Raw genomic sequence first — 18,304 nt, 5'->3', positions numbered from 1 at the left:
TGGTCCCCATGGAAGGAAATGGGGACTCTGCATGTCAGTTGCAGTGCCTTCGAGTGAGTGGAACGGGCGTACAGTCAGTCCCATAGACTGCCGGGGCTTCACAGGGGGCCTCAGCTCAGCCCTGCTGCCCCTGTGTAGCTGGGACTGCAGCCCTGTGGCGTGGCTGGGTTGGGCGGGGCATTTGTTTTCTGGTTTCTAAGAGGTGACCTTCACATTGCTCAGGGGCCTATGAGTCCAGTGACAGGAGTTTGGAAGCAAGTTTCTAACGTAACGGGGAAGACTCTGAAGTCATTTTCCAGGTACCCTGCAGCAGCCCAGCTCCTGCAGCTGACTGACATGAATGCCATTTGTCATCCAGGTACCAGGCAAGGTGGTGGTAGGCTCAGCATGAAACACATCTGTGCTCCAGAGAAGAACAGGAGGGCCATGAGTCAGCGATGGGAACCTTAGCAACAACACTGTACAGGCCACGTGGGTGCCCAAAGGCCCACGCTGCAGGGACCCAGACACAGCAGCAAATGTATCCGAGAGAGAGAGAGAGAGAGAGAGAGAGAGAGAGAGAGAGAGAGAGAGAGAGAGGTGGGAATGGCGGAATGATCACAAAGATGTCTATAGCCAGTCTCGGGTAAGAAGTGGGTTGAAGTTCCTCCTTAGCTGACGTGAGGATAACTGTTCTGGACTCTTGGGTGACTGAAGTGTGACATGCTCTTATCAGTAGGAGAGGGAGGCAGGACAGAGAGAGCAGAGTCTTGGCTCTAAAGAGGGAGGGGCCACTAGCTAAGGAACGCAGAAGCTTCTAGAGGTGGGAGAAGCCAAGGAGAGGATTCTCCTTGGAGTCTTTGGCAGGAACTGACCCTCCTCAGCTCACTGTGACAGCACTGGGCCCCTGTACACCATGACTATGACAGAATCCACATGTGCTGTTTAAGCCACTAGACTTGGGGTCTCTGCCAAAGCATCATAAGCACCTCCCACAGAATCCCCACATGACACTGGGACAGAGGGCCTCCAGCAGCCAGGTCACAGGCACACAGGTCTGCAAGGGCTGCGGGAGTGTCTGAGCTGGAGGAAGACCTGTGCCTGCCCATCCTGGCATCTGTTATCTTCTGCAACCTTGTGAACAGCAGCAGTAAAAACAAAATAACCGTGCAGAACAGGCAGAGAGAAATCAACCTGGGGTGCTTTGCTCCTCAGTCAACTGGAGAAAATAACCGTTAGGAAAGGAGAGATGGACAAGATCAGGGAAGTAAGAAAAATGGCAGCGAGAAAGCGGAGACGATACAAACTCGTCCGTCCAAAGCTCCACATGACATTAAAACATCCGGGGACAGCACAAGGAGCAGAGCTGGAGTGACATTGTGAGGGAGGCAGTTCTGCCTGTAGGGGACAGGGTAGGGACACGTTTCCTGTGGCAGCAAGAGGTCACAGGCCCTGAGAGTCATCGTAGTCCCATAAATAGAAAGTGTCTTCCGAGTGGAAGCTACACACTAGGACAAGGATGTGCAAAGACCACGGGGGCCCAGGCAGAGCCAGGCTGAGACAGGGCTGGGCCACTCGGAGGAGGTAGCTCCATGGAGACTGAGCTGGTAAAACAGCAACAAAACATCGAACTGCAAACCCACCCCTCAGGAGGCTGAGGCAGGAGGATTATGAGTTCCAGACCAGCCTGTAACGATGGAACAGGACTCTGCCTTGCCTCAAAACAACACCAAAACCACCAGCAACAATGAAAAAACATGCAGCTTATCCAGCCAAACCAACCACACCACCACAGTGTTGCGCATTCTGGTGATGTTCAGGTTCCTGTGCCCAAGGAGGGCAGGTGTTTAGACTTTAGGATATAGTAGCATGCAGCAAGAGTGTTAAAATAACCACGACAGTAAAAACCAGGACACGAAAATCCTAAATAAAGCTGGCCATGGTGGCACATGCCTTTAGACCTACCAGTAAGGAGGCAGAGGCAGGCAGATAGATCTTTGCCTGGTCTTCATAGCAAATTCCAAGCCAGCCAGGACCCATAGTTACATCCTGTCCCAAGAAAACAAAAATCAGGAGCTGGGGGGATGACTCAGTGGTGAAGAGCACTTGCTGCTCTTGCAGAGGACCTAGGTTTAGTTCCCAGCATGCACACGGTGGCCCACAACTATCCATAACTCCAGTTCCAGGGGATCGGTCGCCCTCTTCTGACCTCCACTGGCATCAGGCATGCACGTGGTACACATATATACATGGAGGTAAAACACTCACACACATAAAATAAATCTAAAACAACCCAAAATTAAATAAACATTTGAAGTCTAAGGAAGAAGGCCGGGGAAAAGACCTAATGTGTACCTAGGGAAGGAAAACAGAGGTATAACTAAAACAGGGTTTAGAACAAGATGGTGGGAACTGGGAGGTGGTGGCAAATGCCTTTAATGCCAGCATTCCGGATGCAGAGGCAGGTGAATCTCTAAATTCGAGGCCAGCCTGGTCTACGGAACGAGTTCCAGGACAGCCAGGGCTACCTAGAGAAACTGTCTTGAAAAGCCAAGCAAACAACCAACCAAACAAATAAAAAACCCAAAACACTAAGATGGTGGGAACCCCTTAAAGTGTACCCATAGCTGACAAGCACCTAGTCCTAAAATGGACCTTGGACTCCCTGACGACAGGCAGATAGACGCTGGGCCCCAATGGCACCCAGGCCTCACTGCTCACACTTTTGGGACCCAAGAGGCTCCAAGGCTAAAGGAGACTATGGAGTGAAAGTGAGGGTGCAGGGAGAGCACCCCGAAATACTTGGGAGCCCCACTGTGGCTGGAGGGTCCTCATACATGGGTGGGAGAGGCGGGGCTCCACTCCAGAATGGTTGCCTGTGCCCTTGTGTAGGTATTTGACCTCTGGGGGAGCCAGCTCTGCTAGTGGAGCCCAGAGTTTCAGAATGAAGTTGGGGTGCAAGGCCTGCTCCAGCCCCTACGGACTGCTTGGGGCTTGGAGTTCAGCCTGGAGCAGTTGGTCTGTACAGGCCATTTCTAGGACATCCTGGATTGTGGATTCCTCCCTCCCCTAGTCCCTCGTCAACACACTCTGATCAGTTCCAGGACAAACCTTGTCCAGTTGTCCACGGGTGGACCTGCTGCCTGGCTGCTCTGTGCAGGGGGGTATCCCGGGCTTGGTGAGGACAGAGGCTTCTGGTACTCATGCCCAGGATGAATGAATGACAGGACAGGTCAGAGTGCAGCTGCCATGGAAGGGGCCAGGTTCCCCTGGATGACATTTGTGTCCAGCTCCACCTCTCCCAGAAAAGCCCCTCCCCCAGGGGCCGAGGAAGGTCTGTTCAGCAGGTGGGCCCTATACCCACTCACAAGGCTTTCAAGGAAGGTGCTAACAGTGTGCACCTGGCAGGTGTCAGGACGTACGCACGAGGCCCCTGAGCAGGCCTGAATCCCTGTGTCCAGAAGCCCTGTGGCATGTGTGTGCTCGGGTGACCTGAGGCAGGTGATGCGGAAGTGTGCTGAGGATCTGCCCACCTCTGCTCCTCCTTCCTCTTCCTCGGGGGTCATGGCATACACTTCAGGGTGGGCAGGCAGCACTAGCTAGGCATGGTGGCAGGCCAGCCAGGTGCTGGCATGAGTCATCGCTGCCCTCTACTGTCCTAGTGTTGAAACCAAGAGCAGGGCTGGGTAGGGGTGTCTGCCAGGGGAGGGAGAAGGATCTAGATGGGGCCCGCAGCAGACCCAATAGACGGTACCTGTAGCCTTGATCAGACACGTACATGGAGTCTCCGGAGGGGAAACACTGCCAGCACGGCCTTCCCTGGTCAGCTGGGTGAACTTCTACAGGCCTGAGCTCCACACAGATAATGGTTGGGCCTGGGGAGATAGTGCTTGAGATCCTCAGTGCGGGGGGGGGGGTGGGGTGGGGTGGGGGGGGAGGGGTGGTGGTGGTGGTGGTGGTGGTGGTGGCAGGCCAGCCAACATGGCTAAAGCCCAGTTGTCCCAGAGGTGTGCTGGTAGGGGCTCAGCACCCCCGAACCTTGGTGTCCCTACCCATGGAATAATCCCAGTGCATGGGGGAGCTAAGGGGTGGTACACCTGGCCGAGATGGGAGACTGGGAACAGAGCTTGTGCTGTCTCAAGGATGCTCATGGGCCAAGCATCATGAGGCAGTGAAGCGGTGCAAGGGCACATGGACTCCATCAAGCCTTGGTGACAGCACCTGGCCAGCACAGGCCTACAGCAGAGTGGAGTATTGTGTAGGGAGGACAGAGGTGGAGGCGGCAGTCTCTTCTTGCCTGCAGGTCACTAAGAGGCCGATCACGGTGGTCTGAGGCTGTCTTGAGGGGAGGAGTGTGACAGGCAGGGCTGAAGGAAGCCATCATGGCTTAGCAAACAGGCTCCTAGGCACTGGGTGGTGATCATGGCTGTGGCTACAGTGTTGGTTGCACATACGACCTTGTTTATGGTAGTCTGGGAACACATTTGATAAGAGGGTGGTATGGTGTCACATAAGGAGGTGACATGGGCGGTTTAATTGGGGGGGGGCAGGTAGACACAGGCAGACTAACTGGGAGGCCCGATGGGGACTGACCTTGGGGTCTGTGATTGGGAACCAACTCCTGGGTATGGAAGAAGGTGGCTAGTGAGCCTGTCTGGTAGCTATGAACTCAATGGATAGGGGCTCTTCTCTCAGACACAGGCCAGACATCTAGGGGCAGGAGGGTTAGGAAAGAGCTGGTGATCTTGAGTGAACCTCATAATGAGTTACATAATGAGGTAGGAGGTCAATGAGAGGTGCAAAGCTCATGTGGAGGGGAGTCCCTTGGAGGCACTGGGGAGAGCTGTAGCTAAGGAATATGTTAGACTGAGCAGGATTGGGTTTCTGCCGGTGAGACCAGGGAAAGTCCCTGTTCCTCCTGCAGTGAGCCCCTACATGGTGAAGGCTGGGGAGGGGAGTCTGCTCTGCAGGGGTGGAGAAGGGGTTTACAGGGCACTGAAGCCAGAGGCCAGGCCTTGGAAGGTGGGAGTAAGAGGGGTCTGCTGGGGAGATGTGAACGGGGCCCTTAAGAGGAGACCTGGAAGAACGTTCCAGACTGGGAGTATGGGATTTAGATTGGGCCAACAAAGACAACATCGAGTTATATCTACACAAAGTACAGCAGGTGGAGCTGACGCCTTCATCACTACAGCGTGAGGGGCAGAGGCTCACTTGTGGGAGTGGAATACGCCCTAGGGAAACCTTGCGGGTAATCCCTGGGCAGGAAGTCAAGAGTCTGAGGGGAGAGGTATGGCCAGACTCATGGCAAACTCGGGGGCATCCCAGGGCTCTCAGTCCCTGTAAATCTTTAAAGGGGGGCTGAGATGGGTCCAGGGCCTTACTTTCATGTAGACTACAGCCCCCCCCCCCCGGGAGCAGGGAACCAACACCCAGAGGAGGTATGTCAAGTGTCAGTTGGCTGTCTTGTTATGGCAACTATACCCTAGGGCAGAGGCCATAGAGCAGGTGCTGGAAAACCTAGGGGATGACAGGGAGAGGAGAATGGGACATAAACTTGAGGGTACACATGGATTGCTGGCATCTGTGGAAGCATGCCAGAACTGAGTGTGTTCTAAGCACAGGTGTGTATCGACTGAACACAGGCCCAGGGGTGAACTGTAGGGGTGGTTGTCTGTGCTTTACCCCTGAAGCACCACCTCGAGTAGGCAGCAGGTAACTGCTAGGTACCTGTACCCCCTGGGGCATGGTCAAGATGGGGACCCCTTAAGACCCGGGATGAGTATGTGCTCATTCTCTCTTGGCTACCTCGTGGTCTTGGATGCTGATGCTGCGGATCAAGGCAGAGTTCTCCAGAGAACTGTGTTGGACCGCACCCCACCCCTCCTGGATTCTGCAACCAACTCCTTTACTTTATGCTTGTTGTGAATTAATCCCGACTAAATTTCTTTGATTATCAAATAGACTCCGTGGAGTTTCCCCATTATGTGGCACCCCATGTTGGGCGCCATGGCTGCTGGTTCCTGTTCCTGGCCATAAGTTGTGGGAAACTTCAGGATCCAGCATCCCACTGCAGAGGTCATATGAAGCTCACACTTCTGCTCAAGAGGCTCCTACCAGGCCATGGTAACATTCTCTTACAGCCCAAGGTGGGGATAGTGGATGGCAGGAGGGATCTCTGGGTAACAGGGTACAGCCTGACCTGCAGCTCAGCCTGGTTGAGGGGCACAGGGTCCCTTCACTGAGTTCTCAGAAGGGATCACAATCCTATTTTACAGGTATGGAAACTGAGGCAGGCCTGGATGACATGGTGAGCCTGTGGTACAGGGCCTCGTCTGAAGCTGTGTATGGGATGGGGCTCAAGGGGGAGGCTGGGGTGACCTTCTGTCATTCAAACATCTATTACCCACCAGCCCATCTCCCTGAAGTTCCTCATCACCTTTAAACAGTTTCAGGTACACACTGTAAAACTACGTTTAAGCTGCTAGAGAGCCGTGTGTGCAGACTTGGGAGGCATTTGCCTTCTACCAGGCTTTGAATGGAAACCAGAGCCCTTCATGTAAATTCACGCAGGCTAGCTTTTGTGAAGAGAGGGCCCAAGACACAGGCTGCCTGACTTCTCAGAACCCTTTGCTAGCCAAATCCTGGGCTCCAGTTGTCCCGGTGATGTATGGCCAACTCTTACTGAAAAGGCGTGGCTTCTATGTACCCCTGTGGTAAGGAGGGCAGGGCCTGTGAATGACTCTCAGGGACATTTATTTTTGTGCAAACCCATTAGCACAATGTGCAGGCCCACTAGCAGGTCACCTTAGAGGGCTGGGCGAGAGGCAAACCATGCTCCAGATCTCCAGAGGTATTTCCAGAGGTGGGCCAGTTAAGACTTATGGAGCTGGAAAACAGGCCTGTTTGCTTTCTCAGGGGACCAAGTAATGAAAGAGGCCAAGGCAATGGCTAGACAGTTTGGATGGGCTCTGCCAGGCATGGTCTACAGCCAGTCAGCAACAGACTACAGGTGGTACACCCCCGCCCCCCGTGCCAACTCAGTAGTCATAGGGACCCAGGTTGTGATGGGAGGGGCCCTCTGGGACTTGGTGCCCTTCCTCTCTTACTCAGCAAGTACAAGGTTTCATTCTCCCTAGTGGTCTGCGATTGGACGCACACGGTGGCAGGGCTGCGGGTGAGCTAGAAGCAGAGGAAAAGAGCTCTGCATCAGGTGGTTGAGCCTCTGGAGTGGGCTAGGTCCTGGAGGAAACGGTGGGGTGCCCGTTGCGGGTCTGCACAGGCTGGGGTATGGAATGAAGCCCACTGGATCTAAGACAACAGGCTGGCCCATCAGCAAGCTTGTCACACCCAACGTCTTTATTAAATGCCAAGGGTCCAGGCGGTGCGACCCCGCGGGCTCACTTCACGTGCTCAGCAGCATGAGAAGAGCAGTAATACTTCTTGTGTGCGATGAAGGTGGACAGGCTGCTGAACCTGATGTTGCACAGGCGGCAGTAGCGGTGGCCACCACCACCACCTGACGAAGGAGCAGACGCTGGCGGGCCCTTGGAGGGCGTCCGCACGCCTTGATCTGCGGGGTCAGAAGGCGTGTTCTCAGGAACTGGGGATGGGGAGCGTGGCGCGCGGCCGTCGGGACTGTCACGTGGAGCACGTTCGGCAGGCGTGCGGGGCTCTGCGCCCGGGCTGGCCGCCGGCTTGGCTACCTGCAGGCCATGCGCCAGGCGCAGGTGCTCCACCAGGTCGCCGCGCACGCGCCCGTTGGGCGGGCAGTAGGGGCAGAGGGCGGCGGTGCGCAAAGGCGCAGCGGGGCACGAGTATTTCTTGTGAGCCAGGTAAGCTTCCAGGCTGTGGAAGCTTACACGACATGCGGTACACTCATGGTAGTCGGCCAGTGCGGGCAAAGCGGCAGGTGCATCCGGAGTCTGGCGTCGGGGCCGCTTGCTCAGGTCTATGGGGCCGTCGGGTACCGGGCCTGGAGAGGGCGTGGGGGTGGGGCCGGCGCTTGCGCTCGCGGGTCTCGGAGAGGAGGGCAGCTCCGCCGTGGGGGCGGGGACAACAGGCACAGGGGCGGGGCCTATAGCAGGAGGCGGAGCACCGGCTCCGGGCAGCTCATACAGTTTGCGTCGCCGGCGCGTACGCATGGGCGGGGCTGTTAGCGCCGGAGCCGCCGGTCCGGGAGCCGGCGTGGGTGCGGGTGGCCGGCGCGGTGGCGGGTCGTGGCGTGAGGCGCAGTAGTAGCGCTTGTGCACAGTGTAGGTCTCGTGGCGGCTGAATCGGATGTTGCAGGCCTCGCACAGGGTGCGGCTGGGATCGTCCTCCGCGTCGTCCACCGAGCTGCCCGGGCTCTGGCTGCCCTCGCTGCCCCGGCCAGCGACCTCGGCCTCTGGCGTGGTCGCGCCACCCGCCTCTTCCTCTCGTGGCCCGGGCCCCGGCGACGAGCGCTGCTGGTCTGCCTCTGCAGCTGTGCCTGGGGTCCCGCGAGCCGGCCCCGGGGCCGTCTTGGGTCTGCGCACAGCCGGCGTGTCCTCGGGCGCGCGGCGGCCCGAGCAGTAGAGGCGCTTGTGCACGTAGAAGTTGTTGATGTTGTTGAAGGTGATCTCGCACTCAAAGCACGTGGCGCCCTTAGTCCCCGGGAAGAGGCCGGCGGGCGTTCCCCCTGCTCCGGAGCTCCCCGCACCCTGTTGCAGCCGGCTGTGCACCAACTCGGACATCTTGGCCAGGATCTCGGAGGCCTGTGGCGCTGCAGGGCCGGTAGTCGTGCCGGCCTCCGGACCGAACACATATTGTGGCAGGAACAGCGTCCCCGCCATTGCTAGCTCTCCAGGCCCCGGGCTGGAGCCTGGTGTGGGGCTGGACAGTTCTGCTTTCACCCTGACTGGAGTGGGGCTGTGCGGTGAAGGTGTCCGTGATGGAGCCTGGGGACCCGGCTCTCCCGGACCGGAAGCACGGGTCGCTTCAGGCTCCTCTGCAGCCTCCACCTTGATGGTTCTGGGAGCTGCGGGTGACTCACTGCTGCCCCCATTTTGGGGGGGCACTCTGGTCTCTCCATTGGTGACTTCGGCCAAGGCCTTACTGTCCAGTCCTGAGGATGGGGTGGGTGCCTTGTCAGCGGGAGCCAGGGGGCCGTGCATCAGTGAGTGCTGTTGGAAGCCCGCCAGGCTGTCTACAAGAACACAGGACTGCATGTCAGGCCTGGGACAGGCCCTACATAGGATGGGGTAGGCAGAAGGGATTTAGGACAAAGGCTGACAAAGACACCATGTGTTGCCTATGGACAAGCCCCCTCCCTTTCCACTTATCAGAGGGTCAGTGAGGCCCCAGTATGTCTGCTTACCTGGAGGAAGTTTGGCTGCTGGGTGTCCAGCCCCTGGAGAGTAGATCTCACCCTTGGAGCCTGGCTGGCACACCATGTGGTTTGTCACCAGGTGGCTGTAGAGGATGTCCCTTGTGGTGGATATGAAGCCACAGTTGTGACAGACACCTGCAGGCCATGCTGTTGTGGTCAGGGTCCTGGAGCTGAGGTGTGGCCCCAGAGACCCCAACCCGACCCTCTCCAGCCCACCTACCGCTGAGTGTGTCCGTGTGCACCTTAAGGTGGCGTTCACAGTTGGCCTTGGTGGTGAAGGCGGACAGGCAGATGAGGCACACGAAGGGGCGCTCTCCTGGAACATGGAGATGAGAGGCTGCCTGGGATCCCAGTGACAAGGAAGGAACACGGGACCCAGGCCCTTTTGAGTTTTTTTTTTTTTGAGACAGGGTTTCTCTGCGTAGCTTTGCGCCTTTCCTGGAGCTCACTTGGTAGCCCAGGCTGGCCTCGAACTCACAGAGATCCGCCTGGCTCTGCCTCCCGAGTGCTGGGATTAAAGGCGTGCGCCACCACTTATCAGCCAGGGTCCAGGCCTATACCCAGCCCTGTATTACGTGTGCAGGTAGCCACAGGTAAGCCTTGTGCTAGGCTGTGGAGAGGGACAGGAGAGCCGTATGGGCACAGGGCAGCAGAGTAAACTTTCCTAAGCACCTGTCTGGTGTGCGGTGCTCGGTTATGCCGGGAGGCCAGGAGCAGGCACGAGGCACTCACCACTGTGGCTGCGCATGTGGATCTCCAGGGAGCTGGCGCTGGGGCAGCTCTTTCGGCACTGGGGGAAGGGGCAGACACGCTCATTGGGGTAGGTCTCCTTGGGCTTCTCCTCGGTCACTGAGGCCGGGGAGCCGGCACGCTGGCGGCTGGCACAGTAGTAGAGCAGGTGAGCTTGCAGGTTCCGCTCGCTTCGGTACCAGATCCCGCAGTCTTTGCAGGGGAAGACATCCTCTGGGGGGGGGGGGGGTGAAAGCGGGGATGAGGTACAGACTGACAGTCGGGACCCGAGAGTCGGGACTGGCCTGTGTGAAGCCTGTTTTTGGTGACTCCAAGCTGACATACTGGCTTTTGGTAACCCAGCTCCCCTTTCACCGTGTCCCTGATGGCTAGGGTCTTACCAGGAATGGGATCTCTGAGTAATTCCCCCAGGTCACCCCTGCCCCACAACAGTGACCTACTCATGAGTCCTCTTGTCACTGTAGGACTCAGGCTCCGGGAATTCTCCTGTCCCTGCACTGAGGACTCAGCTTCTACCATTGCCTTAGGGCAAACATCCCCCCCTTCCACTGCATGTTTCTCATGGGACATGCACCCAGATCCTCGGGGGGCGGAGCCCTCCCCACCTTAGCAGGCCGTCACCCGCATTAGCTGGTTCCTGTCCTTTTTCATTTCATTGTCTTACTGGGGGCATACTGCACACCGCTTGCGTGCTGAATACCCAGTACCTCTCAGTTGTGCCCCAGCCCTCAGCTTTACCTTGAGTGTCCACCGAAGTCTGACCCAGGGTGTTGCATACTTACTGTTGATGACTGCGGTGGCGAGGATGGACGCCATGCCAGCCTGCTGGGGCAGCAGCTGGATGTCTGTGTGCACTGGAGCTGAGCCTCCGGCTTCTACTGGTTCCTGCACAGGATGTCTGGGAGTACTGTGGGGCTCAGTCACAAGGAACACATGTAGTAGTCCACCCGAAGGCACCACCTTGGTGACCCTGCACCAGAGGGCGTCATCTGTAGGGTACAGGCATTGATGATGCTGGGACCAGTAATTCTGGGTTTATAATGGAAGTCCTTCCCTTTATCCCTCATGTTGGGGCCCACTGTATTGCCAGGGATAGTTGAAGCCAGGCAAATGGCTGTGTTCAGGTTCACAGTTGTGGCTGGCTGGATTTGAGGGGTGCTATCTTTTGTCTGGGCAAGGATTGGGGGATATACCATTTCCAGGAAAAGGTGGGTATGGAACTGGCAGCAATAACTGAGGGGATCTTATGTAGCCACTTGGCTGGGGTGCAGGGGTTTTCTGATGCAGGGGACCTAGGAATCCTGTTGAGAATTGGCCAGCTGCTGTTCCCAGAGTGACCTGTAGAGGGCAGCCTCAATCAACAAAACCCAGGCGTGCCAGGCCAGCACGTCTACCTTCGAGTCTGGAACCCTGAGGCTGTGCTTCCCTTTGAGCTGTGGGTAGGGTCACTGTTGGTCTTAGTCTCAAACCAGGGGCCACACCCAGCAGAAATCGGGAAAAGAAGGGAGTATGTCTGCTCTAAGAGAGCAATACGAGCTGAGCTGCAGTATAGAGCCTGGGTAAGTCCCAATGTGGGAGCAATGGTGATAGAGGGGAAAAAAAATCACTCATCAAAGACCTTTGGATTTCTGGGGTCATTATGAACCTGTCTGCTTGGCTTGGATTTTCCAAAGCACAGGCCCTACCCAGATCATGCCACCTTTCTCCTCATCAGCCCTATAAGCCCTTGTCTTTTGTGGACAGCACACTTAGGCAGAACTGATATAGAAACCTATGGGCAGGGAAGGCTTAGAGGTGCAAGCACAGGGCTTACTGCTGGCCAGCATCCACCCTGGTGTGGGGCATGTTCCTTCCTAGTACAGGCTGCCTTCTGGCTGCTCTCTCTGGGACCTCAGTCCCCTTTGATAGGATGGGGAACATGGTCCCCTCTGCTCTGCAGATAGGGAAACTGAAGCACGTGTGTGCACGCGTGTGCACGGGATGAGGTGTTGGCCCCAGGTCCCACGTACTTGAACCCAACTCCTAATACCTTTGGACCTTAGGAGGGCGCTCTGTTTCCTGAGGGCTTACTCAGGAGCTGACTTCAAGGACAAAGCTTCCAGAACATTTTAGCTGAGGGGAGAACCCCTTTGCACACCCCCCCCCCACTTTTAGAAGGCTGGAGAGACAGGGAGGGGGTCAAGTAGGATGAAATCATTTGACCACAGCCTTTTCCAGTTTTCTAGATGGAGCAAACAACCTGGAAAGCCAGGGACTTACCCAAGGTCCCACAGCTAGTAAGGGATGGGTCTGGGTCTGAACACAGTTGGTCTAACAGAATCCAGGCTGGGCCCTTCAGTGGCCCCCAGAATCCCTCTGCATTCAGTCTCTACCTCAGCCCGGGTGCAGAAGCCGCGGTCTCAGTGGCTATAGAGAGGCCCAGCGCAGCCCATCTAGCTCTTCTGTCAGTGAAGATGATCTGTGGGACTGCAGCTCCCAGGACTGTCTGTCCATCATCCTCTCAGATGGGGTGCTCTCTCAAGCAGTCTGACTATCACTCTTACCCAGATAGGCTAGTGTCCCTTTAAAAGCGGGGCCAGATAGAGCCTGCCTTCTGAAAGACCTTAGAGGGGAGCGGGGCAGGCATATGAGACACAGACCCTTCCTGTAGATCTCTGAGTTGGCTTCGGCTTCAGTCAGGGCTTGGGGCAGCATCCTTAGCCAGCAGGCCTCATCCACCAGCAGGGTCACAGCTGGGCCCTAGGGAAGACCAGGTACAGGAGAGGATCAGTCTACATAGGAGTGCCTATTGGCTCTGTGCAGTGGAGGTCAGTGGCCTGGCTGCTTACATGGCTGGGACACGTGGAGTCCAAACACTATGGTATTTGGAGGCACAGCAGGGTGCTGCTCTTTCCAAGGTTAGGCATTAGCCTTTCTTGGAAACAAAGGTCCAGAGAGATCAAGCAGTGTGTCCAAGGGCACACAGCTAGTGAGTCTCAAGCCTGCAGACCTGCGTTGCCTCCCTGCAACAGTGGGTGCCTACAGGGAGCTACATGATACCCATTCCTATTGAGGGAGGGAGGGGAGGTGGGGGGGACACAAACCAACCCTTGGGTCCTCCTACAGTATAGCTTTCCTCTCTAGTGCAGGGTGGAACTTTTATCCCTGTCCATTCATTAGCAACACTGTCACTTTCCTATGGTGGGTCGCCCCAGCCCAAGACCAGCTGTGTTGCTGAGGCCGGGTAAAGGGTAGCGGGTAGCTGTGGCTCTCTGCCCTTTTCACCATCGTACAGGCAAGGACCCTGAGGCTGGGTAAAGGGTTGGGGGTTGGGGATCGAAGTTCCAGCCTAGGGCTGTGCCACACACTTCCTCTGCAGCTTGGTCTAGACCTGGAAGGAAAGAGCTCTGGGCTCAGCCCCCCAGGGCCACCAAAGCTGCTTGTTTCCTGCCCCCTACACCCTGGCTCTCAGCCCAGCAGCAAAGGAAGTATACGTGGCCATGTCTCAGTGCAGTCCAGGCTGGAAGCCTGGGCTGGGATTTAGTCTCACGTGGAGGATGAGACATACCCGTGGCAGGCAAGCAGAGGCAGCAGAAACCCTGTCCTGTTTGTCCTTGGAGGGTGACCGAACCTCAGTCCCTGGACCCAGCCACTTGGGCACTTTGTGTAAAAAGTACAGAGCATGAGCTGGGCGGTGGTGGCGCACGCCTTTAATCCCAGCACTTGGGAGGCAGAGGCAGGCGGATCTTTGTGAGTTCGAGGCCAGCCTGGTCTACAGAGCGAGATCCAGGAAAGGCACAAAGCTACAAAGAGAAACCCTGTCTCGAAAAACAAAAACAAAAACAAAAACAGCACAGAGCATGCCCATGCACTGTTCTGTCAGCCACTTGCTGTTTTATTCAAATAAAAATGCCTTTTAACCAGAAACCTGTACCTCAAGAACTTTTAACTGAAGGCCCAGAGCCACTGCTCATTCTGTGGGTCTTAAGAACCCCTGTGGTGTTCATGGCAATTGGCTTATTGGGTAGGAAAGATAAACAACTGGCTGCTGATTGTGTGGGGCACCACCCTGCCAGGGCTGTGCTTGGCTTTCATGGGTTTCCTTGTATGTGGTGCCCATATAGACTCCAGGGCCAAACATCAGGATCTAACTCAGGCTTGACCTTTCCCCTATGACCCATGTGGACCAGCTCTTCAGAGACCCCATTCACATGGCATATATAGAACCAGCAAGATAAGGCCTACTAGCTGGGAACTCCCAGTGACCAGGTACTATGAGGTCAGCACAGCCCAGCCAGGTGGCTTCCACGTCACCTGCTTGCTGCCACGTGGCTTGTCATGGAGCAGAGAGTGGAGATAAGCTGGCTCTGAAGGGGAACCCTAGAGTCCCGGCAGGTAACACTTACACCCCTGGCCTCAGTTTCCTATATACCAGCAGAGTGAGACCACATGACACAGTTGCTGGGAAGACTCCTTGTCCTGCCACCAGCTCTCAGGGGTCCCAGACATGTCCTTCTCCTCTCTACGGCCCTTTCCTCCCTGGACACTGATGAGTGTAGGTATGCAGAAGCCTATGGAGCTACACACACTGGCCACAGCTGCCTTACGCTTTGCTTGAAGGATGACGTGAACAGGAAGTTATCTCTGGGCCTAGGTACGAGCCTTAGAGGGTCCAGGATCAGGCTGGCAATTGCCAGCTGTCCATTGAGGGGGTGCATTCCACCCAAGCGCCTGTTTCAGATCTCCTGGTGTCAGGAGGCTCATTCTTAATGGGTACCTTGCTGACTCCCAGGGATGAAGGGGACAGATATGCCTTCAAGGTCACAGCTGAGTAGCCTGGAGCAAACCCAAGGGATAATACAGCACATGGGGTGTGGCACCCACATTGGGGACCTGTGACTCCCATAGCCTAGCTATTCCAGGCCCGAGCAGAGGGCTGTCAGTGAGGTGGCTGGGTCTGGCCCTCCCTGCCTCAGCCTTCCACGTCTCTAATGAATATTAATGAGCGGAGGAGGGTGAGAAAATTAATCTGCCTGATCCTCTGATGGGTGCTGTGGTAACGATATGAAATCTAATTATTCGTCCCAATATTTCTAAACCCTCAAACTGAGACTGACAGCCTCGCGGTCGGTTTAACGCTTATCGCTCTCTGGAGCAGCATGTTCACGGCATGATAAAAACACGCGCGCGCGCGCCACTTTGCTGACGCTGCACAAGCCGCTCTTTCTGTGGAGATCCTGGTGTAGGGAGCACCAGACTGCATCCCTCCCTCCCACCCACCCCCCTGCCCCGCAGCATTGCGGCATGGGGTTCAACTTTGGGGAGCAGAGCTAGGAGGCAGCTAGGGGAGGCTGTTCATAATCACATCAAACCTCCAGGGAAACAGGTCACGAGATCCTGGCTGCCCCAAGGCAGATGTCCTGGTCCTCCATCCATGGTTCTTCCCTGCCTCCAGGGGGCCTGTCATCCAGTGTCAGGATAGGCTGAGGTCTGGGGCAGGGATTGCATTCCCTCTTCTTACTGTCCCGATCTCTTAGGCCCTGGAGGATGGAGCTCAGCTCAATTCCACCTGACATCCCCAGATAGCTCCCTGTTTGGCCCAGAACCTCCATGTCAGCTGGAGCCACGCTTTGATCCCCTCTGGCAGTGGCTGGGGTAGTAGGACAGGTTAAGGTCCCTGTGTGTGGCTTGCTTCCTTTCTTTCCTTTACTCTCTTTCTTGTTTCTGAACAGTTCTGAAATAGAAGCTCCGCTCTAGTGTTGAAGGCATCAGCCAAAGCCCCACAGGGTCCTGCCCCACCCATGGGTAGCAAGGACCAGGCCTGAATGGGGTCTATTTTATTTTTCAGAGGGGAGAGCCAGGAGACAGGTTCTCCTGTAATCCAGGCTGGCCTTGAACTTGCTGCATTGTCAAAGATGTCTGTGAACTATCAACCTCTTTGATTCTACCTCTTGATTCCTAGGATGACAGGTCTGTACCACCATGCCTGGTTTTTGTAATACTGGGGATTGAACCCATGGCTTTGTGCATATTAGGCAAGTGCCGTACCAGTCAAGCTGTATCTTCAGTATGGGGCTTGTGTTCAATTCTCACAGCCTGGCCCTTTTGCCAAGGCCATCAGAGGCACGATGCCATCTCTCTCACGGGTCTCAGTGCCTCACCCAGGCTCTACTCCATCTGTACAGGGGTATCCAGGCTCAGAGAAGGGCCCTGGCATTCATCCCTCTTGCCCCTCAATGGTCACCATTTGTCTCTTCATCCTGGCTCTAACTCACCCCCGGCCCTCCAGCCTAAGATGTCGTCAGCCACTTTAAATTCTCCTGTGGATCTAAGCCTTCTCCCGTTCCCCCAACAAAGAGGTTAATGTCTCAACTCCGTGGGCCGATAACCATCAGAAACCGTATCTGTGCACTATCCGCTACGACAACTTTATCTGAGACTTTTCTCAAACCTTGCTGTCCAACTTCTAAAGCCATTTATAGGGAAGGTAGGCCCTCTCAGCTGGGCAGCCTGGCCCAGAAATGGCATCCTACACTGCGGCCTGGACTCCAGGTCTCCATGGGCTGGAAAACCAGGGCTGAAGCCTGTGGCCAGAGGGTGACTCCAATTATAACCCCATCCACCTGTGCTAAGAATTTACTGATCTACCCATCTTGCACAGTGATGGCAGCCCAGGGTTCCTTTCTTTTCCCCAGATGCCCATTGCCCACTTCACAGGTACAAGGCTAAGGCCCACCGAGATGGCTATGCACACAGGATTAGAACCAAGGTCTGAGAAGCTCTGCCCCATCCCAGTGGCCTTTGAGTCACACATTCACACATTCATTCATTCATTCATTCACCCCTCAGATAGTTTCTGAAGGCCAGCTGTGTGCCACGTGCTAGGGACAAAATAAATAGAAAGGAGGAAGGACCAGGGCCTGTTAAGGGCCAAGGACAGTAGGAGACAAGGGACTAGCAAGTGTCAGGCCTGGGCTTGCTGTTAACTGGGCCATCACAGACAGAGGAATGCAGACCCAGGAGAGCAGACATCACCTGCAGGGAAGGTCACGGGGTACGGTTCATGCCATCCTTGCCAGCTTCCCCTCTGTATGGAATACCCTGCTGCTCACCTCCTGGCCCCCAGCCTTTTATCTCAGGTGGCTTTGGGGCCCACGGATGCGCTAGCTGCAGGTGGGCCCAAGGTTAGAGTTGCCCTGGCTCGGGAGCAGGTGGGAGAGCCTGAGCAAAGCTTGGTGCCTGGGGGTTTCCTAAGCTCCTGCCACAGCAGACAGGGAAACCAAAGCATGGAGAAGAAGGGTGCCTAGGCCCCCACAAGGCCAGCAGCAAGCCTAGACTAGAAGTCCATCCCCACTTCCGCCTGGTGGCCCAGCCAAATGATACTCCCGACTATCCCAGTCTCTGTGGAGTGGGCAGAATGGAGGCTTCACAGATGTCAGCAGAATTGTGAGAGTGATCGATCTCACGTAGAGAAAGGGTCTTTACAAGATTCTGAGTTCAGAATCTCCGAATGAAAATATGAAAGTATCTGGAGCGGGGTAGTCCTAGGCCCAATAACAAGTGACCTAAAAAGAGAAGAGGCAAGGGGAGACCAGAGCCACATGAAGTCAGTAGCAGACAGAGTGGTGGCCAAGGGTTCCGGGGCCACCAGACACCTCAGGCAGACTCTGCCCCTGAGACCCACAGGACCGGCTCTGCCCACGAGGATAGTGACCTCTGTCTTCAACCATGGCAGAGTGTAACTGAGACACCAGGTTGCAGCACTCAGGGGGCATCCGTGGGAGGATCTGTCTGCTGTCAGAGTATGGCAGACAGCCATTTCCAGCGGAGGTTCCCGAGGCTGGCCTACTGTCTCTTCAAAGCACTAGATGCTAAGACGGGGCTGGAATGCCTCAGTTGGTTAGCAAGGCAGGACGCAAACATGGGACATCTCTGTCTGGGCAAGGCAGTGGTGGGCACAGCTGGGCTGCGTGGAAAGGAGGCCTTTCCTGGTAACCCCTTCCCTTCCAGTTACACAGAGATGTGGCGGAAAACCAAGCTTGCCCCAGCACTTCCTAAAATCCCTAGCTAGGGTGGGGCCTGGGGAAAGTCTGGGCTTTGCCATGCTGGCCTAGGTTTCCCAGCTCAGTCCTCAGGTGAGAGAGCCCCAGGCCATTAGGGGCTGACCTAAAGGACATTCCACACTCCAGTGAACACTTGCCCAAAGCCATGTGGAGGCTGGGCCCAGATGGTCCCACTTCAGTGTCTCTA

The 18,304-nt window shown here is 56.0% G+C and overlaps 1 protein-coding gene across 1 annotated transcript in view; it reads right to left on the bottom strand.

The window, feature by feature from the left end:
• Window positions 1–7,313: 7,313 nt before the first annotated feature.
• The window catches only part of Zfpm1 (zinc finger protein, FOG family member 1), a 60,638-nt gene continuing 49,647 nt past the window's right edge, over window positions 7,314–18,304 (bottom strand). The window contains exons 6-11 of the mRNA XM_028880835.2: window positions 12,715–12,814; window positions 10,858–11,064; window positions 10,058–10,288; window positions 9,546–9,641; window positions 9,314–9,460; window positions 7,314–9,142 (exon numbers count right to left, since the gene is read on the bottom strand). Of these exons, the coding sequence (XP_028736668.2) occupies window positions 7,377–9,142; window positions 9,314–9,460; window positions 9,546–9,641; window positions 10,058–10,288; window positions 10,858–11,064; window positions 12,715–12,814 (2,547 nt within the window). The 3' untranslated portion in view covers window positions 7,314–7,376. The remainder of the gene's footprint in view (window positions 9,143–9,313; window positions 9,461–9,545; window positions 9,642–10,057; window positions 10,289–10,857; window positions 11,065–12,714; window positions 12,815–18,304) is intronic.

This window comes from Peromyscus leucopus, chromosome 5 (assembly GCF_004664715.2).
Source record: "Peromyscus leucopus breed LL Stock chromosome 5, UCI_PerLeu_2.1, whole genome shotgun sequence".
Classification (NCBI taxonomy): Eukaryota; Metazoa; Chordata; class Mammalia; order Rodentia; family Cricetidae; genus Peromyscus; species Peromyscus leucopus.
Note: the sequence above shows the minus strand (reverse complement) of the source record. Positions and strands in the feature narration are given on the sequence as shown.